Source organism: Ammospiza nelsoni, chromosome 5 (assembly GCF_027579445.1).
Source record: "Ammospiza nelsoni isolate bAmmNel1 chromosome 5, bAmmNel1.pri, whole genome shotgun sequence".
Taxonomy (NCBI): domain Eukaryota; kingdom Metazoa; phylum Chordata; class Aves; order Passeriformes; family Passerellidae; genus Ammospiza; species Ammospiza nelsoni.
The window spans coordinates 73,311,314-73,330,273 of NC_080637.1; the positions used below are offsets into that span (position 1 = coordinate 73,311,314).

An 18,960-nucleotide genomic window follows, 5' to 3' on the forward strand; every position below is an offset into this window, starting at 1 on the left:
AGGCATGCTGTAAATCCAGCCCTACTGCACTTCCTCTTGAAGAAGGGCTATGTTATTTTTCACCTAGGTGTGCTGACGTGCCATAAATAAATTAATTAATGTCTCATGGTATTGGCAACGTAAATTCTCCTACGTCAGCTCACAGACTGCATCTACCCTTGGTGAAAAATTATTATGAACATGACTGATCCTCAGTTCAGCACAAGCCTCCTTTTTAAACAGCAGGGAAAATGCCACTATTAATAGCAGAGCTGTCAAGACAGCATCATCTGAAAGACTCAGAATGTTTCAAGACAAAGCCAGATTGTCATTCTCTTGCAGCAGTTTGCAGAGAAGAAAAAAAATTCTAGTTTTTTTTAAAGTGGGATAATTTAAAAGAAAACTTGGTAAAAACTTAGGCACTGCCTCAGGTGTGGAGGGCTGGCATGAACCTGTGTGGAATTCTTTTGGAAACCAGCAGTTTCTCTAAAAGTTGAGTGATTTCCTTTGCTTTGCATTTCCCAGTGATTCACCTGCAGTGGAATAAGTCTGGGGAGCACAGAGGGTGGCTCCTGGTCTCACTGCACCTTCTGCAGATGTCTGTGCTCTCTATCACAGCTGCTGGGCTGAGGAGGAAGGGGTGGAGAGTTCTCACAGTTACTAAATCAGAAGCAGCACTTCCACACATGCCCAATTCCTCTCTTTTTTCCCCTAACAGGAGCATTTAGGGAGACTTCATTGTCATTTAATAGCTATAGGGTGGCCAAATTGAGGCCTTCCAGGACCTGGAGGGAGCCCACAAGAAAGATGGAGAGAGACTATTGACAAAAGTATGTAATGACAGGACATGGGGGAATGGCTTCACACTGACAGAGAGTGGGTTTAGGTGGGACAATGGGGAGAAATTCTTCCCTGTGAGGGTGGTGATGCCCTGGTACAGGGTGCCCAGAGAAGTTATGGATGCTCCTGGAAGTGTCCAAGGCCAGGTTGGATGGGGCTCTGAACACCCTGAGATAGTGGAAGGTATTCCTGCCCATGGCAGGGGGTTGGAATTGGATGAATTTTAATGTCTCTTCCAACCCAGGCCATTCTATGGTTCTATAATTCAGTATATTCACCTGCCATTCCTTTCAGCAAGGCTTTTTGCTCTGCTTTGAAATACACATGAATCCAATACATTAGAGAACTCCCTGCTCTATGGCAGAAGTGGCAGGTTATAGCAGTATAGTAGGAGTCCCTGTACAATCTATGTACTGGATAAGTGGCCTTGTCCCAGTCCTAGTTATTCTAAATGAGCCACAGCTGTGAAGTCCTTAGTTGGGCAGCAGCTGTGGCTCGTGAAGGTTACTAGGATAAAAGGGGCTGGGTTGAGAGCCCTGGAGGAGCCCTGACAGAGCCACAAGGAACGGCACTGCTGGGAAGAGCTGCATGTGAGAAAACCAGCTAGAAGGTATGGATTTTAGGAATATAATAACAACAGTATGATTGCAACAGCAGGTGTACATTCCAGCAAGATCTTGGAAACCTGAACAACTTTTTCTACATTAATTGCTATAGAAAGAGACTGAGGATAATTAGCACAGCAGGAAGCAATGGATGACTTGGTTTACCAGAAAGGAAGAAAAGTAATGCTGTTCCATATTCACATTTACCATCAGCATGGTTCACAGCTCTTGAGAGTGGCATTGATAACCAAAAGGGAGTCCTGCCTTTGCTTTTAATTCCTGGAAACAGGTTGCAGGAGAGACAGGGGAAATGAAAGTCAAAAAGTTAAACCTTCTGTTGTATTCAAAGGTAAATTGTTGGATGCAATTAAAACTCTATAAACTGTAAGTAAGAATAGCACTAGGGACTAAAACTCCCCAACCACTGGGCTGTCAGTTCTGCCTTTTCTGATCTAAAATGGAGTTTATTTCTCCTGTTTGTGGGATTCCCAGCTACAGGCACTGATTCAGCCCAGGCTGCTGAGCTCATTCTCTTTGCAATCATTAGCAAGAGTCCTTGCAGGCTACGTCACCGCCCTGTCAATAGCGTGAGCTGAGTAACAAAATACATCATAAAAGTTGGTTTAAAATACTTCTGACTACCCAAATTACTCCTTTTCATTTGCTCATCAATCCCATGGATGGACACTGTTTATTTCTGAATCATCTTTTTTTCCTCTGGGGGAGAAATGAGTAACTTTCCACCTCTTACCTCTCAGCTGCTTCTTAAATATTTCTTCCTCAGGTTTAACATCACTTTTGGGATCAACAGGAACAGCTCTTTGTATTTTTATCAGCACTGGAATGGCCCACATGCAGCAGGGGTAACAAAGTTGTGCTAGCAAAAGCATATTTAATAAAACACTATTTGAACAAAGCAGTTGCACACAGCTTAAGTGCTAAGGGTAGAAAAATCAAAACTTTACACACACCAGAAAGTGCAAACATTGTGGTTTGCAAACAAGAAATACTGGGAAGAGAGTATTATAGCCAAAATTTTCAGACTTTGCCATCCAAATGTAAAAATCTTGGGAACAATCAAGGTTCCTATCATTATCACTTGTCTAGAGTGATTTTACACTCCCTCTGATGCTTCACATAGGTTTTAGTTCACAGAATTCACATAATGACTAGGTTGAAAGAGGCTAACTAGTTACTATAGTGCTGAATAGTGTCCTGATAACCAGGGCAATCCTAGATATTTTAGGACATAAAAAATGACAACAGAAAACCTGATTTAGTCTTCTAATTTAATGTTTGGCTTACCTTGACTTTTTCAGAGGTACTGACACTATCAATGAAACCTCCTTTTTATGCTTTACTTTTGGAATTTTTTTTGCTTTACTTTTGAAGGTTAATTAAAAAAGATTGAAAGGCTACTAAAATTGCTATAAACAATTGTATTTGCTATTGTGCTCAGCTCACATACGAGCTAAAGCTGTGACACAGGCACAGCTCTGTGTCATTACTGGGAATGTTTACACTGATGGATGGTAATGCTGCTGCTGCTCTGATTGCTGGTTTATTCCAGAAACTGAAATAAGTATTGAAATAGTTGAAATTTAGATTGTAAGTTAATGACTAAACCTTTCCGTTCTCCCTTTTGGTACAACAGGGCAACTAATCCAGCAGTTATTCCCACACTTCCAGCTCCTGGTAACTGAGCAACAGAATAATTTACTGGAGACCCCTGCCTCACACATGTGTGCAGCAGCTGGGGAAGTGCCTGCACCAGGGAATGTGGCTCTGACACTCCCAAATGGTGGAGACATACCCATTAGCAAGAGTCTTAACCTGTCTTATTAATGTTATTAAGCAAATGTAGAACTCAGACATTGAAAGTGGGAACCAGCTGCCCAGCAGGTGCCAAGAACAGCCTAAGAAAAAGATAAATGGGAGAAAGAAGGAGACAGCCTTCAATCTCTCTCAATATGAGAGTTGAAGCACTTCTGGTGGAATTAATTCAATTTGCATTTCAGCACCTACAGTGTAAACATCTGCACCTGAGGAGTCACCCAAGGCTGCTTTTGTAGGCAAGAAGGAGAAACAGGCACAGACATCTAGGCTGGCTTAGACTCCTGCATGGGAATGGCACTGGGATGGTCTCTGCTCACCTGGCATTGAGGGACACAGGTCCCACATGTCCTGGGGGGACAGGAGAGCAGCAGACCCTTGGGACAAGGCTGCTCCCTGTTCCTCTGCTGCCAGTGCACAGCATGGACAGCATTTTGCAGCTCCAGACGCTGTGTGGGCAGCTCCCAGAAGGGATCAGGGAACTGGGAAAACATGTCTGCTGGGTTATTTCTGAACCTCAGTTCTGGTGTCACCTAACCTTCTTATAGGCACGATTCTTCAGACAAATCTCTGCATAAGCACTTAAACATTTTAGTATAAATATCTAAAATTACCATTTTTCCTCAGAATAGAAGTGATCACCAATTTCTTTAATAAGAACACTTGATTTTCTTTGATTTTCTTTTTCCTCAGGCTGATACAACACATGTCAGAGAACTCTATGTTGTCAACAGGTAAAAGTTGTCATGCAGAGGAATAAAGGGCTTTTTCTAAGATCAAGGTAAAGGAACTTTGTCAGTGGTAAAAATAGCTTTCCAGCCGCTCATTGAATGGTACTAACAGTCAAGTATTTCATGCCAGCATCTTGAAACTCAAGTTATGAACTGTTCTGCTGTCAAAGAGATTCCACAATTCAATATTCCATTCCTGTTTGCGCAGGAAAACGCTACTGCTGCTTAAGAGAATTGCAGCAGGAGCTGCAAAACTTTACTTTTGTTAACTTTACATGTGACTAATTGCTGGAGAGACTTCTTGCTGACCCTGCCAAGATGCTGTGCAGCCCAGGAGGCTGGCAAAGCTCCTGGGACATCATGAGCCCACTTTCATTTCCACAGTGCACTCAAGAAGCAGCCTTTCTGTTCTTCTCTCAAAGCATTAGTGCCCCCCCCCCCCAGTCTGCTTTGCAGGACAGCTGCAAATGGAATTTGGGATCAATATTTATTTGAAAATTGGTATTTCATTTTATTTCTCTTGAGCCATAGCTTGATTTAAGTTTGATACAGAAACCATTCACTTAAATGCCTTAAACAGAAGAGATTCTGAGGATTGAATGAAGTTTTTTAAAATCTTAAACACAAACTTATCTATCTATTGTTTTTCAGGATTTGAAACAGCATCTCTCACACAGGCTGAGCATAAAGACCTCTGCTGAGTGTCAGTGGCACACAGATCTCTTTCCACCCAGGAAAAAGCACAATAAGGCATTGTCAAGTTCAACATCCAAGCAGGGAAGATTGGCTGATGTCAATCCCCAGGCAGAGTACCTGTATAATTGTTTTTCAGCACAATACACTCTCTGTAAAAGGGGTTTAATCATGCCTTCATTTCAGAGGAGCAAAATTGCCAGAGTGAAATTAACACCAGAATGTTATTTCATCATAGTCAAATTCTACAGTGAGTCTTTGGAGAGATAAACTTGTTTCAGATGTGGCACAGAACTTACTGTCTTGGTGAAGATAAAATACTGCACTTACTTCTCTTACACTGGGACTGTCCATCCAGAGAGGGAATATCAGGAACCTGGTGAAAAGAAGTAAACGATCATATAAAAACAGAGAAAAAATATCCAGCAGTGGCACTCTTTAAAAAAAAAAAACCAAACACAACACACAAAAAACCCTACACCAAAACAACATCTACCACAATCAACAAAATATTTTGTCACTTTCTAGAGCCTCATTTGCAGGCTGTTGTAATCAAGTTAAGAAGTCACTATCCCAGCTAAATATTCCTTCTGTATTCCCCTCGAGTAGCCTGAAGTGAGCCAGCACTGGAACTTGAGCCATTGCGAGGAAAAGCTGCTACTACAGACTAAACCAACAAAGAAGGGGGTTTGCAGCCCAGGCAATGCTCTTGGCACTGAAGCACTTCTGAGCTCTGAATTTGTCTTCTTGGGGGTAGAAAAGATGCACATGGTAACTTCACACAGAACTTTTGCTCAGCTATTGTGCCAGAACCTTGTCCTTTATAAATAATTAAAAGATTGTTTTCCAAAGGCATTGGGGTACCTAGAAAAAGCTTAGGAAACAGAGGGAGAAAAAATTGATTTGCCTAATTTCCACTGAAATCAGAGGTAAATGGTTCTAATCTGTATCCTTAGAAATCTGCAATTAGGCAATCCATTGACACTGGATTTAGTCTATTAAAAGCTGTACATTTTTCCCTGAACCATACTCAATGCACGCTAAGGAAATAAATTTCCACAGGTAGTTTTATTCTGACATTTCCTTGCTTTTCAATCCTAGTCTTTGCCTCCTGAAAAGTATTAATTGACTCAATTTTCACTCATGACAAAGAACCCACCTGTGTTAGTAAAATATGAGTTTTTACTTTCATAGTGACAGAATTTTCATTCACATTTAGACCTGACTGTAAAATGTACATGATTTCTACCATGTTACCTTGAATGAGAACTCTAGCTGTCAATTTAAACAACTTTCACTCTTTCCTTATTCGTCATACAGCTTCTCTTCTTTCAGACACCTTTTCCTCCTCATCTATATTCTGCAGCAAACCTCCACAATTTTAACTCTTCCATCTTTTCCTGAGGTATGTTTTCCTGCATTTCAATTACCAGTGGCCTGGAGTTTCGTTTGCTCTGTAACTTTTGTTACCTTATTTAGCCCTCCAAAACACCCACAGGGAATATTACCTCAGCAGCTCATCAGAGCTGAAAACTGAGGCTACGTTTGTAATGTGCAGGATGCCACTGCAGCACCTTCAGCAGGACACTCTGCACAGCCCAGGTGAATATTTCCTGATGCTCTAGTGCAATAATGACCCACCGGCCTCTGCTCCTCTCTGGGGCACTCTCTGTCTACAGGCACTGGAACTAACGACAGTCTCTCTGTGCTGCCTGATGTCAGAGCTGAGAAAGGTGTCAAGGATATATAAGAGGCAGAAAGGAAGAGGGAAAAGGATTCTCCAGAGCTAGGTGCAAGCGTGGAATTGTTGCATGCACACTTCTTGCTAAGCCAGAGGGCTCGCTGGCTTCTCCAGTCAGATCTGTGGCCACAAAAAGGTAAATAATTTCCATTTTCTCTTACTTTACCTGCAGTGCAACAGATGTGCTTTAAAAAGCACAATATTATTAATCAAGAGCATTTTTCAGGAAAAGGCAACTAAGACAACTTTAAAGTAAACTGCACTGGGAACCAGAATTTGAGACTGGGATGTGTCAGGAAATGCAAACCAGAGGTAAGGGATAGGATTGAAACTGCGGGATGGAAAATGAGCATTTATTCCTGAGAGCTGTATTTCTGAGACTGAGTTGTGTCACTAAACTTGAGAGGATCATTTTTCTCACTCCAGCCTGTGAAAAAGACTGGCTGCTCTTGATTTAGGACAGAATGGGCATCAATAACAGGACATGCTGAGGAGTATTTGGGTCAGCTTTCCGTTTTCAATCATTGTTCTTTGCAGAAAGTTTGGCAGGAAAGATGTGCAACCTAAAGCTGTCAGTTTTCTTCATTGCACTTTCTGTCACTCTGAGCTGTTTGGAAGCTACACCTATTGAGAGGTGAGTAACAAATAATCATGTTTATTTCCCTTTAGGGAAAAGGGGGTTCACAGTATTGCATGAGTTGCTTTTGCTTTCATGTCTCAAATATTATAAAAATAGAGTTATTCAAGCTCACTGTTTTATTGTTTAAAGATTACTGTCTGTGGCTGATGATCTATCTGATGGTACTTCCAAGAGACAAGGATGGATGTTGCCTGTAATGTCACAGAATACACTCCCAGGACTCAGTGAGGAGATGCCAGAACAACCAGCAGCAAAGACAAAAAGGTATTGATTTTCCCTTGTTTCTTCCAGCCATATCAGATTGGAGCAAACTTTGTCCCAGTGATATTCTGCTACTTGAGAGACTTCAGCTGTTTTTCTCAAAAAAAAAATTTATTATGAATTATATTATTATTATTATATAATTTAATTGTTTTTATTATTTTATTATTAAAATATTAAATATTTCAAACTAAATAGAGTTTACTAATACTAAAATACTTCTGCTAAATAGAGTTTGCCTGTAAGCATAAAGATCAGCTTTTCTGTAACATAAAGATCAAAGCATTTAGGGTAGAAAGTGAAATCCAAGGACAAAGTTATAAATCATTTATGCAATTTGCAATTATAACACTTTCATAAATTACAAAGGTTGCAAATAGTACATTACCTTGAGAAGAAAGGTGTATTTTGCAAGTGCCTTCCTTTTTAAAAAATTTGTCAGATTTCCAAGCCTGAAGAGGGAAAAAAAAAAAGAAAACATACTCTTCTTAATAATATTACTGCTCAGCTAGAATGGAATTATTTTATGGTATAAATGCTTTCAGTAATTGAGCAATTTTTTAAATCACAGAATTAAAAATTAATTTAATCATGGGAAGAAGGGAAAGAAGAAATTGGTTATGATAGAATTTTACTTGTCTGAAACACATTCTCATTTATAAATTCACAAATTCAATTTCAGGCAACTTTTTAATGAGTAAAAACAATTTCAAGATTTATTAGCAATTTATACTAAAATATAAGCAGCACTGAACTATTCTACTTTTCACAGAATCATCAAAGTGGGAAGGGAGCTTCAAGTTCATATAGTTTTGTCAGGCTTTTGAGTGAATTTATTTCAATGACTATTCTGTTACAGATGAATTCAGTAAATACATATATATATGTTACCTGTTCTTCTCTCTTTGAATATATATTTTTAAAATAGTATTATATGAAAAATTTTATATCTTCAAAAGTATTTTTATAACAGAGATGAAGTTCTCACATTTTTACAGCTATCACTTTAAAATAAATACAGACCCCCCAAAATAACTGTAATATTCAAACAAAAGGCATCACCCTGAGGAGTGTGGTGTGCCTTATCTGCTTTTCTGTGGCCTGGAACCATCTCTCACTGGGTGAAATGTCTCCTGGCAGCAAATATTCATTTAAAGCTAAAGGGGTGGTGGGTTCAGCCAGGCTGGACCTGAGATAGAAACCCAGAAGCTCCAAGAAGGGCTGGAGTTCGCAACTTGATTTTGTAGCTTTAGTGGAAAAGAGAATTCTGGCTCCACAAACAAAGCAGGATCTCTGGGAGAACCAGCTGCTGTTTGAATCTTGTATGTTAAAGGCTTGATAAAACCAGTAGAAATACCCATGAAAGTCAATGAGAGGTTATATAAAGGCCTGTCCAACAATTTTCTTTTAATGTAATTACACATTTAAAAATTTAATTGCTTAAAAATGGCTGCAAATCTACTAATGAATAACCAGTAAATACAGACATTCCTTTCACAGCTGCTATTCCACTTGGATTCTCAGATCAACACAAATAACTTCAAAGGTTATATGATACTTCAGATTATAGATTTAATAATCAGTAAGCAAAGGAATATATTAGTAACTGCTCAGAGCTTGAAACTGGGACATTGTTGCTCTTCACAGTAAATTTGAGTCAGAAAGTGGTGTCCAACTCATGCCATAGCAGCATGAAGGAACCCAAGAAAATAAGCAATAACTCAGTAAGCAATCTCAGCAAACCAGTATATCTGTCTGAAGGAACAACACAGCAGTCCAAGGAACAAATTTGAAAACCCAAGCTCTCTCAAGCTAACACTTTTATCACAATTTAAAGAAAAACCCTCATGCTACATAAATTTCACATGGAGTTCTGTAAATGGTCTGTTGGTTCAGATCATAGAATGTTATTTTTAGATACAGATTCCTACTTGGACACTCTTTTAAAGTATCATTGAGCAAAATATTCTCTCTCACTACAAAAGAACTTCCAAGTTGCTTTTTTGTTCCGAAAAAGATGTGGCAGTTTAGTCAGAGCTAAGTGCTAGAGACAGAGCTGAAAACCATCCTAAGTGGTACTGCTGCCTGTCACCATGATATTTTCTGAAAAATCCCTTCACTAGGATTTTTTTTCCTGGGAAGCTTCAGCTTCTCCCTGTTTTGCTGCTTTGGAATGTGATTTGGAGATTGTTTATCCAGCATGTGAATTGTTTTAATGACCAATTAGTCCAGCTGTATTGAGGCTCTGAGGAGTCACCGGTTCTTGTTATTCATTCTTGTGAAGCCTTCTGATGTATCCTTTCTCTTTCTTTAGTATAGTTTTAGTATAGCATTCTTTAATATGATATGATATAATAAAATAATAAATCAGCCTTCTGAAAACTTGGAGCCAGATTATCATCTCTCACCTTGTCCTGGGGACCCTCACAAGCACCACAGCTACCTCTGATGAGATGTGGTGGTGATGGGAGAAAGCCTTGGGCTTTAGCCCACTTGGTGTGGACTGGAATATTACCAGTCCCTTCAGGGAGAGCAGGATATGATTCTGTGGAAACACGAGAACTAAATGAATGTTAGTGATTATCATTATGTTAGTAATCCTCATGATATCAGCAAGAGCTCTAAATAGATTTAGAAGTTCAGCTGCAAGTTAAACGTTTAGTCATTGCTTTCACTTAGTGTCTTACCTATACTATCATTACAGGTTTTCTGGCTGTCATAAACTGCTGTGCAGGATATCAATAAAAACGACATATGACTGTTCAGGTCTCTGCATTTGAATAACCCCCATCATTAAAACTGATAATAGCACCCAGCACAAGGATTTTTTTCAGGCACAAAGTAGGTGGTGGGAAGATTCTAATGTTCCTGTATTTGTGCACACATTAAAAGAACTCCCACATTAGCAGAACTGAAGTGGCTGTGAGAAGCAGCACACTTGATTATCACATTCATATCTTCATAAAAAAACCCTTTACCCAGGATTTTCCTCCTGGGAAGCTGAGAAGCCTCAGAGAAAAAAAGAAAACAATAATTATCTGATTTGCTTCTCCTGTGTTTTGCTGCTTTGGAATGTGTTTGGAGATTTTTTTATCCAACTGGTCATTGTTTCATTGGTTTCATGTGAATTATTTTGACTCAATGGCCGATCAGGGCCAAGCTGTGTCAGGGTTCTGGAAAGAATCACGAGTTTTTATTATTATCTTTTTAGCCTTCAGTAAGTATCCTTTCTGTATTCTTTAATATGGTTTAGTTTAGTATTCTTTAATATAGTGTCTTAAAATAATAAATTAGCCTTCTGAGAACATAGAGTCATGTGGGAATCCATAAAATCAGAGGGTTTTGGGAAAGCTGCAAAAGGCAGGCCTCAGAGACAGCAGAACTGTGATTAGAGCTAAGCAGTAGCTATGAGATTTGTCAGCCGAAAAACTATGTAAGAAGTAGAAAATGACAAATAGAACAATGGTCTGTGTATTAACACTTGTCTAGAATAACTCCTTAAGCTACAGAAAAGTTTATCCAGCAAGATATTAGGAAGTTTTAAGCTTAATAATGGAGCTCTGTGCATTGTATCTTAAGGCTTACAAGCAGGTATTCTATTTGAAATAAGTAAGCATTGTTTTAACTAAAGGGATGTGTGCTTATTGTGGTTGGATAGAACTACTGTCAATGTGCTTCTGCTTTGTGTGAGGGGTAAAAAAACTTTTAAAGTAAGTTATAACATGAAGTTCTTGGTCTGCTGCTTGGGATGTGAGCTGCTGGCACCTTCCCATTCTCATAACCATGGAATGAGACTGATGCTGGAAAAAAAAACAGCTCAAAATATGTTCCTAGCAGTAGCAGTCCCATCCCATTGGTGATTTGTACATATACCACCGGCCGGCGATAGAGTCAGATTCATCATTCCTCCCTTCATCTGGGGGGAACACAAACCCACCACTCCATTGCTCTTCCCTTGGCTAACCCTGGCTCTCTGTGCCCACCTGGCAGCCACCAGCTGGAGAAGAGGAGGTGCAACACGGCCACGTGCGTGACCCAGCGCCTGGCGGATTTCCTGGTGCGCTCCAGCGGCAGCGCGGGCGCCCTGTACCCCCCCACCAACGTGGGCTCCAACACCTACGGCAAGAGGGACGCGCCAGGGCTGCCAGGCACACAGCCCCACAGCCACGCACTGCTCTAGGGGCTGCTGGAATGCTCACTTTTAATGTGTCGACAACCTCTTGGTGGTTTGTTACTTGTACAGTCTTAGCAGTGCCTTGTTTTCTCTGTGAGTGTGTGGTTTATGTTCACCATTATGCTGTGCAGGTGCCATGACATGCATAGGCTGCTCTTTCAACTCCATCAGAGCTCCAGAAATCTGCTTGGGAAACCCCTTTGTAAAAATCCACCATGATAATAAATGGTAAAGTAATTGCAAGGAGGTTTTTTTAATTATTATTATTATTATTATTAAAATGATGAAAAAATAAACCATGATGTGTATGTCTTTGTAAAGTTCCTAATTAAAGAACAACAAATGCTCTTAACTAAACAAGAACAAAATCAACAAGAACAAATATGTTCTTAATAAAGAACAACAAGTATCAGAACGCTGGCAAAAGTGATGTCCTAATGAAAGTAAACCAGAGGAACCTTCTGGTTCTGAACCATCTACAGCACCTTGTTTTGTACAGCTGCAGGAACAGCTAGATGAGAAAAGATGCTGCATTGTGCACCATGGTCATGCAATTATGCAGTTTCCTGACTGCTCTGTATTCACTATAACATGCAGTAAGCAAAGAAACTGGTCTTGCAGCACAGACTTTTGTGCCTGTTTTAAGGATTTGCAGTTCTTATGTAAAGATGGTATCAGTAAAATGTAAGCATAATGAGTATGAGCTTTTTAATATGGCTAAGATAAAGCTCTGATAACAATCTAGCAGAAACTCCAGTCCCTGGGTATTCCTTTCCTTGAACCAGAGTTACAAAGGGAAGAGAAAAAAGCAATGAGTAGAACCAAAATGTTCATAGAAACTCAGTAATTTTTTCCAATGGCATACTTACGTTGCTACCAAAATCCAGGGAAAGTATTTCACAGATGGGCAGACTTTAATCAGAATCTGACAGTGTTAATTTCTCCTATCTCAGCCCAGGATTGGTGCAGGCTTAAAAGCCTTTAAAATCCTTCAAATTGTTAAGCAAATTTTGATAGAGGTGACATTCTATATCACAGAAATGCCTGGTTTGCCCACACTTTCTTAGGGAAGGGTTCACTGTCATCTGAAAAAACATCATTGTCCAATTATGAAAAACATTCAGCAAAACCTTAGTTCTGGAGAGGCAAATGAAAGTCTACTTACTGCCTTCAGCTGGCTTGTTTCTCTTTTAAAGTATACCTCCAAATAGAAACATTTTTGCTGAATTTAATGATAAATGGCATATTCACTTCATTTCACAAAAAACCCCATGGAAATAAAAATTACTGCACAGGATTCCTACTCTAAAACTGTTACTAATTACTCTCTTTATGGAGGAAAGTTTCAACCTTCAATAATGTTCTAATTAGTGATATCAATTCTGAATTTTACTGAGAAAATTATTTATATGGTATTAAAGTTGCCTAATGTTTCTGCCAGCTTGAAATGCTTTCCATCCCAGTTACTTTCTTGTTGAACACACACTGTGTGCTTGATTTGTGTTTCAGTTAGAATATTCATGTTTCAGAACAGAAACAAGGTGAGAGGAGGGCTCTGAAGTGTCACTGTGACACTGTTTGTGCACAGGAGCCACCAAGTGGGTACTTGGGAGTGGGTACTGATCCCAGCCTGGAATTTGGGCAAAGGTTTTGTATTTTCAGCCACGACTTGACAAACCCAGCAAAGCTCAGGCTGCCCATGCACAGGGCCAGTGCAACTGGGGACATCCATTTCTGCCTTCTGCACTCCTGAATCTGCTGGATTGGATACCAGCATCTGTTTCACATGCCCAAACTCTTCCAGAAACACTGAAAAATAGAACTCCTATCCCAAATTCAGTGAAAGCACAGAGAGAGAGAAGAGGGGACCATCTCACCTGTCCCCAGCTCCTGTGTCTAACCAGCTGTCAGGGCTCTCCTGCTATTTGGTGGAGGAAGAATCTTCTTCCAATTCATCCCAGCTTAGACATCTATTTTAGGATGGGATTAATCACTCCTGAAGTGCCTCTATTTCTTCCTTGGTGATAGAGAGTGTCTAGACAATTAGCTGAAAATGAGCACTTAACTTTCAGATAGCTGGAGTTAGGTGACAGGAATCTCATCTGCATTTGGCATCAACTGCTCAAACTCAAATCAAAGGGAAAAAATGTGGTAAAAAAAAAAAAACCCACACCACCAACACCTCAAACTCCAAACCACCTTTTACTCTGAGCTATGTTAGCTAATTCATCAGTCAGAGCAGCTTGAGAAACTCCCCCAGATTCCCTAGAGAACACAGCTCTGCTCCCCTTCCTCTGAGAAGAAGGATCTAGCCATAACAAGCCTGGATACAAGCACAATCCTGAGCAAATGAGGCAAGAAAAGAATGGATTGAAAACTATAAATTAATAATTAATTTATAAAATAAAAAATAATAATTATTTATAAAATAATAAAAACCAAATTATTAAAAATAACTTAATAATTAATTAATAGTAAGCATTTAAGCATTGCTTCATCAGCTCTGCAAACAGCATAACCAGAATTTTCAGAATACTTAAGAAAAAAAAAAGTGTCTCTATGCATTTTTTAAAATCCTAGTATGTATTTCTCAGCTTCCTCAGGGATGTAAATATTACTTGAGAATCCAGCCTTACATAGCTTGGGTTCTTTTTCAATTCATTTGGATTCCCTATATCTTCCAGAGAATATGCAATCAAACAAAAAATACAAAAAGAGGAAAATTAAGAATACAGACAATGAGATAAACGTGGCTATATTCCCTTTAAAAAACTAAAAATACTAAACCTCTGCTTTTTAGTATGCTCTATGAAGTTGTGTTTTAAAAAAAAGACAGAATAAGGACATAACATTGAATTTCATTAAATGAGAAGGGGAAGAGTAAAAGTCATCAAACAAGCAAAAGGGTTGTTAAAAAAAAAAGATTGTAGGAACATGAAGAATGTTTTAAATGGAGTAGTGGGCCCTAGGGTCTAATATTTCTTAGGAACTATGACAGCTTCATAAAAGACAGGATTTATATTTTCTCATGATGAATAGAGTTGAGGAAAGGAATTGATTTCACTTGTAAAAGCTTAGGCTAAAACCAAGAAAGCACACAATATTCATGAAACATCAAATGTATTTTCCTGAACAGCAAATTTGGAATTAATAGTTTCAATTGCTATTAAAGAAATTGGCTATTTTTCAAGTAAATAAGTCTCTTGATGAGAGTTTTAAACACCAGGCTGACAAAGCTCCCATTTGCTGGGAAGCTTTAATTTAATGGAATTAGTCTGGATTTTACTGAATGGCTTTCACTATTTGAAAGGTAATATATTGATACCCTGAATAAAACCCTTTTCCTGTACTGAGTATCTTCAGCAGCTGCCATCTTCAGCCTCCAGATTTATGCTGGCTTTGAGCCAAGGAGCTCAAAGCTCCTTTACAAATAAAGTTTGGAAGGTGTGGTGGACTCCTTGCTCCCAGTTACAAGGTTTTTTTTACAATTTCTACAATTTTACAATTTTAAAATTTTATAATTTTGTAGCCTGAGCTGGTTATCCCACAGAACAGGGACAGCTCTGCATCCTCCTGCAGTGCAAAGAGCAGAAAGCTGGGTTTAGGAACGGCACATCTCCCTGCCCTACACAGAATAAGGGCTGAAGTCACACAAAACTGAATCTCTCCATGGAATGTGACAACTTCTGTCCCAATCATCCCGCTCTGTTTTTCTGTTATCTCTGTTTTTCCACACTCAGAAAAAATCCCACACTGAAAACCAAAATATTTTTGTGGAGCTGTGTAAGGCTCCAGAGCCAGACTCAAACTCAGAGCTGAATTCACCATTTAAACTCAGCTTCAGTTTAGGAACACAAATCTGGATGCTCTAGTTTTCCTGAAAACTTTAGACAAATTGTTTCCAGCTGCAATTGCGATGAAAACTATTTATCCTTTATTAGATTCAGTTAAGAATTCTTTCTCTAACTAAAAAAACTACCTTAAAATCAAAATGTTAACAAAAAAAGTCTCAAACTAGGAATCATGCATTCCATGAATGTTAAAAGTCGTGTCATCAAGAGCTCACTAAGGAACAAGACAGTGATGATAAAACAATAGTTAAAATTGCTGTTCATTGTGCAAAAAATTATCTCCTTGAATGCTAAAACATCTGAATAAAAATAAAAAACCTCAAATGCATTTTAATCCTAACAATAGGGCTGACTTGAGTAACAGTCATGCCATAAAGTCACTATTTCCTAGAAATGCTTTTAAAAATACAAAATAGGTTTAATTACTCAAATTAAGACTCTTAGATCGGCCCCTCCTATAATAACTTTTTTCCTCTCCACCTTAAAAGACTCTTTTTGATCCTGCATTAGAGACAATTAAACTGTTTCTTATAGGACTCTTTTACAATATCCTTATTGTAAATAATTATAGCACAGGTAACCTGAGATCTGCTGCAGAACAGCTAGTGACATTTATTATTTTGCTTTTCAAAAGGGATTAATATACTGGAATGCATCAAAATAATTGGAGTTGTAATAAATAAGTCATTACCCAAGTGAATTTAAATAGCTGGAATTAATTTTAAATGAAGTGCTCCTCAATAGGATTACGATAGCATTAAACCCAGAACGTGCTTATTATTATTTACACTCCCAACAGAGGCAGATCAGGTTTTTTCAAACAGAACCAGTCCTTATTCATTGAGCAGCCCCTTTGGAAGGACTCAAAGTGGGACTTGCTTCCACTGGGGAAATTGTGCTAAAATTTCAGCAGCCTGTGGATGATTATCAGTCCAGCACTGAGGAGCTGGACTGCTCTCAGAATATAGGGCATTTTTAAATATCATTCATTTTCAATATCATTCTGTGTTGCATGTCAAACTAGCCGTATAACAGAGAAAAGGATTTTTTGTAATTTGTCTATTTGCTTGTTTTACAGATGGAAGAAAGAAAGAAAGGGGTCATAAAAAGGAGGAGGGGATAAATAATGTTAAGGTTGCAAAATACATAAATTCTTTGTCCATGATCAGTAAGCAACTGGCACTCATTTTTTTATTTCCAAATTGCCTGCTGTGCTATGGTACAGGAAGGAGAGAGGTAAAACCAAGATTGTGGGACAGAGTATTCTTTGTCTCAGCAAAAATACAAATCTGAAGCAGCCTCATAAAGGAGGGGATGGTCAAGAGGACCTTCAGAGGAAAGATTTTTTTCTTTTTTTCCTATCCCTTCTTGTTTTGGGAAAGTTTGAAGGGAGGAGAGAATCAGTGAACTAAACATTTCTGTGAAAAGAGCAGAGCACAGACAGGAAGAGATAACAGAATGTTTTCCAAATCTGCACACAGAGACTCAGTCACAAAAACAGCCTGACCTGAATGTACAACTCAAACAACATGCACAAACAACATGGATCCATCTAGTGAGCACATAAGGCAAAATGGCACAATTTTTTTTTTCCAACACTGAGGCCAAAACCAAAATTTTGAAGAAGAGGATGGACACTATTTTGTTGGTTAAAAAATATTTGTGGCCAAAAGTCACAGAGACTTTCAGGCTTGTATCAGAGTTTTCAGCTTTAATGAATCTTTACTCTCCTTCAAAAGCTTTCTACCACATGTTCAGGCAGGTATTTCGTAATTCCTTTAACAAACTGGAGGGCACATTTTTCTGGTGTGATTTCTCAGAAAATAATAATTTTGTTAAGATCACTATCAAGCCATGCAGCACAAATCAGAATCATGGGTTATGCTGAGCTGGAAGGGACCCACAAGAATCACTTGAGTCCAACTACTGGGCCTGCACAGGGCAGCTCCAAGGATCCCTGAGCATTTTCCAAATGCTTCTTTCTACAAAACCTGGCTAGAATAAAACATTTGTAAACCAGGAAAGAACTTGAGTCAATTTAAAACCCCGAAGCAGAGTTATTTCAGATCATTTGCATCACTAATAAAAGCAAACCTGCCATTTGTGGGAGTTCTGCAGCCAAAAGACCTTGGCACTCAGGACATTTCAGCACACCCTGTGTACATATCTGTGCATGCACAGGGTTAAACACAGCACAGCACAAAATCCTGCAGCCTAGGTAAATAGGAATTCCCTCTTTGCATTTAATGTATGGAAAACACACTGAAGTTCCCAGGTTCTGCTGGGCCTCAGCTGACTAACCCAACATTTAATCATTTATAGAAGCCCTGCCAGAACTAATATTATTTTTTATTATTTTATTTTATTTTTATTTCTTTTCTTTTTATCTTTTTGACAATTTTTTTTTCAAAATTCTCTATGATGAGTGCCAAAAAAATAAGAATATCAAAAGAGTTTTAAAGCAGGACACATTATTGCCAGCTTTGGGAGGTGGGGAAGAGTGAGATAAGAATAATTTATTAATTTATTGTGATCACTGCCCTTGAAGGTAAAATAGGAAAAAATGGAGGATAACATGATTCAACTCAGGAGGCACCTAATCAGCAGCCTGGAAAATATGCCAGAGATGTAAGTGAAAACAGAGAACACCTAAGGTAAAGGGATGTCTATGGGGGGTAGAGCTAACTTTGGTAGTTTTGAGACCAAAATGCATCTCAGGGACTCACCAGGCCAAGCAATAACACTTGGGGCTGACTCTCAGGACTCAAAGAAGAGCATAAGCTTTGGACAGGATTTCTACACAGGAACTAGCTTCACTCATGGGGTAAAGATCTCATTTTCTTCATTTATTCATCATATTAGGTAACAGGTTTGAGTAAAGGCTGCAGGATTTAGCTTGCTGCTGCTAAACATTTACAGAAAGCATCAAGACTGTGCATGGTTTAAGAAATTGTTTTCTTTACCCTCAATTCAGCATGGCAAGAAAGAGACACGAATGGCATCAGCCAATGGCCATAAATGTCACTGCTTGTATATTAGACCATATTTATTGATATATCCTGGAAGGGACTGGAGATTGGGTGGGTGACTAATGCTTAGGGTATAAATTGCTGAGAGGAGAAAACTGAACATAACTGTGAACTTCCTCCTCACAGAAACACATCTGTCACATTCTGATAATACAAACTGCAGTTCTAATCAAAACTGAGATAAACAATGGTTTTTAATCCAGATATCTGCATCCAGCGCATGTTCATTCACCAAGGAAGACTCCTGAGTTTGTTGGCTTGTACTTCCACAGAATTAAAGAATTACAGAACTGACATTAATCTCTGTGGCATCAGCTTTTCTTGTGCCTGCCATATCCCATAAAATCTCTTTTTTCCCCCTCAAAGTTTACATAATATCACTGGAAATCAAAATATCTATCAAATGAGTTGCCACAGACTGTGAACTTACATGCTGTGTGCCACTCTGTGCCTCACAGTCTCTCTCTGAAATACCTGTTTGAAAATTGCCTGTTGTTTCAAACTGGAAAAGATAAGCTGGAGAAAAGGCCTAAAGAAACTGTGAACCTGCCCCATTGTTTTCCATGGTGTTTCACTCTCAAAC

The 18,960-nt window shown here is 38.9% G+C and overlaps 2 protein-coding genes across 7 annotated transcripts in view; one reads left to right on the forward strand and one right to left on the reverse strand.

The window, feature by feature from the left end:
- Window positions 1-9,881, reverse strand: part of LOC132073703 (solute carrier organic anion transporter family member 1A2-like) — a 31,321-nt gene extending 21,440 nt beyond the window's left edge. The window contains exons 1-3 of the mRNA XM_059472915.1: window positions 9,732-9,881; window positions 7,712-7,775; window positions 5,012-5,057 (exon numbers count right to left, since the gene is read on the reverse strand). Coding sequence (XP_059328898.1) covers window positions 5,012-5,035 — 24 coding nt within the window. The 5' untranslated portion in view covers window positions 5,036-5,057; window positions 7,712-7,775; window positions 9,732-9,881. The remainder of the gene's footprint in view (window positions 1-5,011; window positions 5,058-7,711; window positions 7,776-9,731) is intronic.
- Window positions 1,368-11,879, forward strand: IAPP (islet amyloid polypeptide). Of its 6 annotated transcripts, XM_059472911.1 has the most exons (9): window positions 1,368-1,429; window positions 3,951-3,991; window positions 4,640-5,452; window positions 6,240-6,283; window positions 6,404-6,558; window positions 6,649-6,734; window positions 6,960-7,056; window positions 7,192-7,326; window positions 11,314-11,879. In XM_059472911.1, exons 6-9 carry the CDS (start codon window positions 6,710-6,712, stop codon window positions 11,501-11,503), a joined length of 447 nt encoding a protein of 148 aa, XP_059328894.1. In that variant the 5' UTR covers window positions 1,368-1,429; window positions 3,951-3,991; window positions 4,640-5,452; window positions 6,240-6,283; window positions 6,404-6,558; window positions 6,649-6,709; the 3' UTR covers window positions 11,504-11,879. The 6 variants fall into 6 exon arrangements, with proteins under 6 accessions (XP_059328894.1, XP_059328892.1, XP_059328893.1 ...); XM_059472909.1 differs by lacking the exon at window positions 6,240-6,283 and having other exon boundaries at window positions 3,951-4,038; window positions 6,361-6,558; XM_059472910.1 differs by lacking the exon at window positions 6,240-6,283 and having other exon boundaries at window positions 6,361-6,558.
- Window positions 11,880-18,960: the final 7,081 nt, after the last annotated feature.

Coding starts and splice junctions, on each gene's coding strand:
- IAPP (XM_059472909.1), top strand. CDS start 6,710: ATGTGTCAGGAAATGCAAACCAGAG. Junction 7,057..7,191: donor GAAGCTACACCTATTGAGAG/GTGAGTAACAAA, acceptor TATTGTTTAAAG/ATTACTGTCTGTGGCTGATG. Junction 7,327..11,313: donor CCAGCAGCAAAGACAAAAAG/GTATTGATTTTC, acceptor CCCACCTGGCAG/CCACCAGCTGGAGAAGAGGA.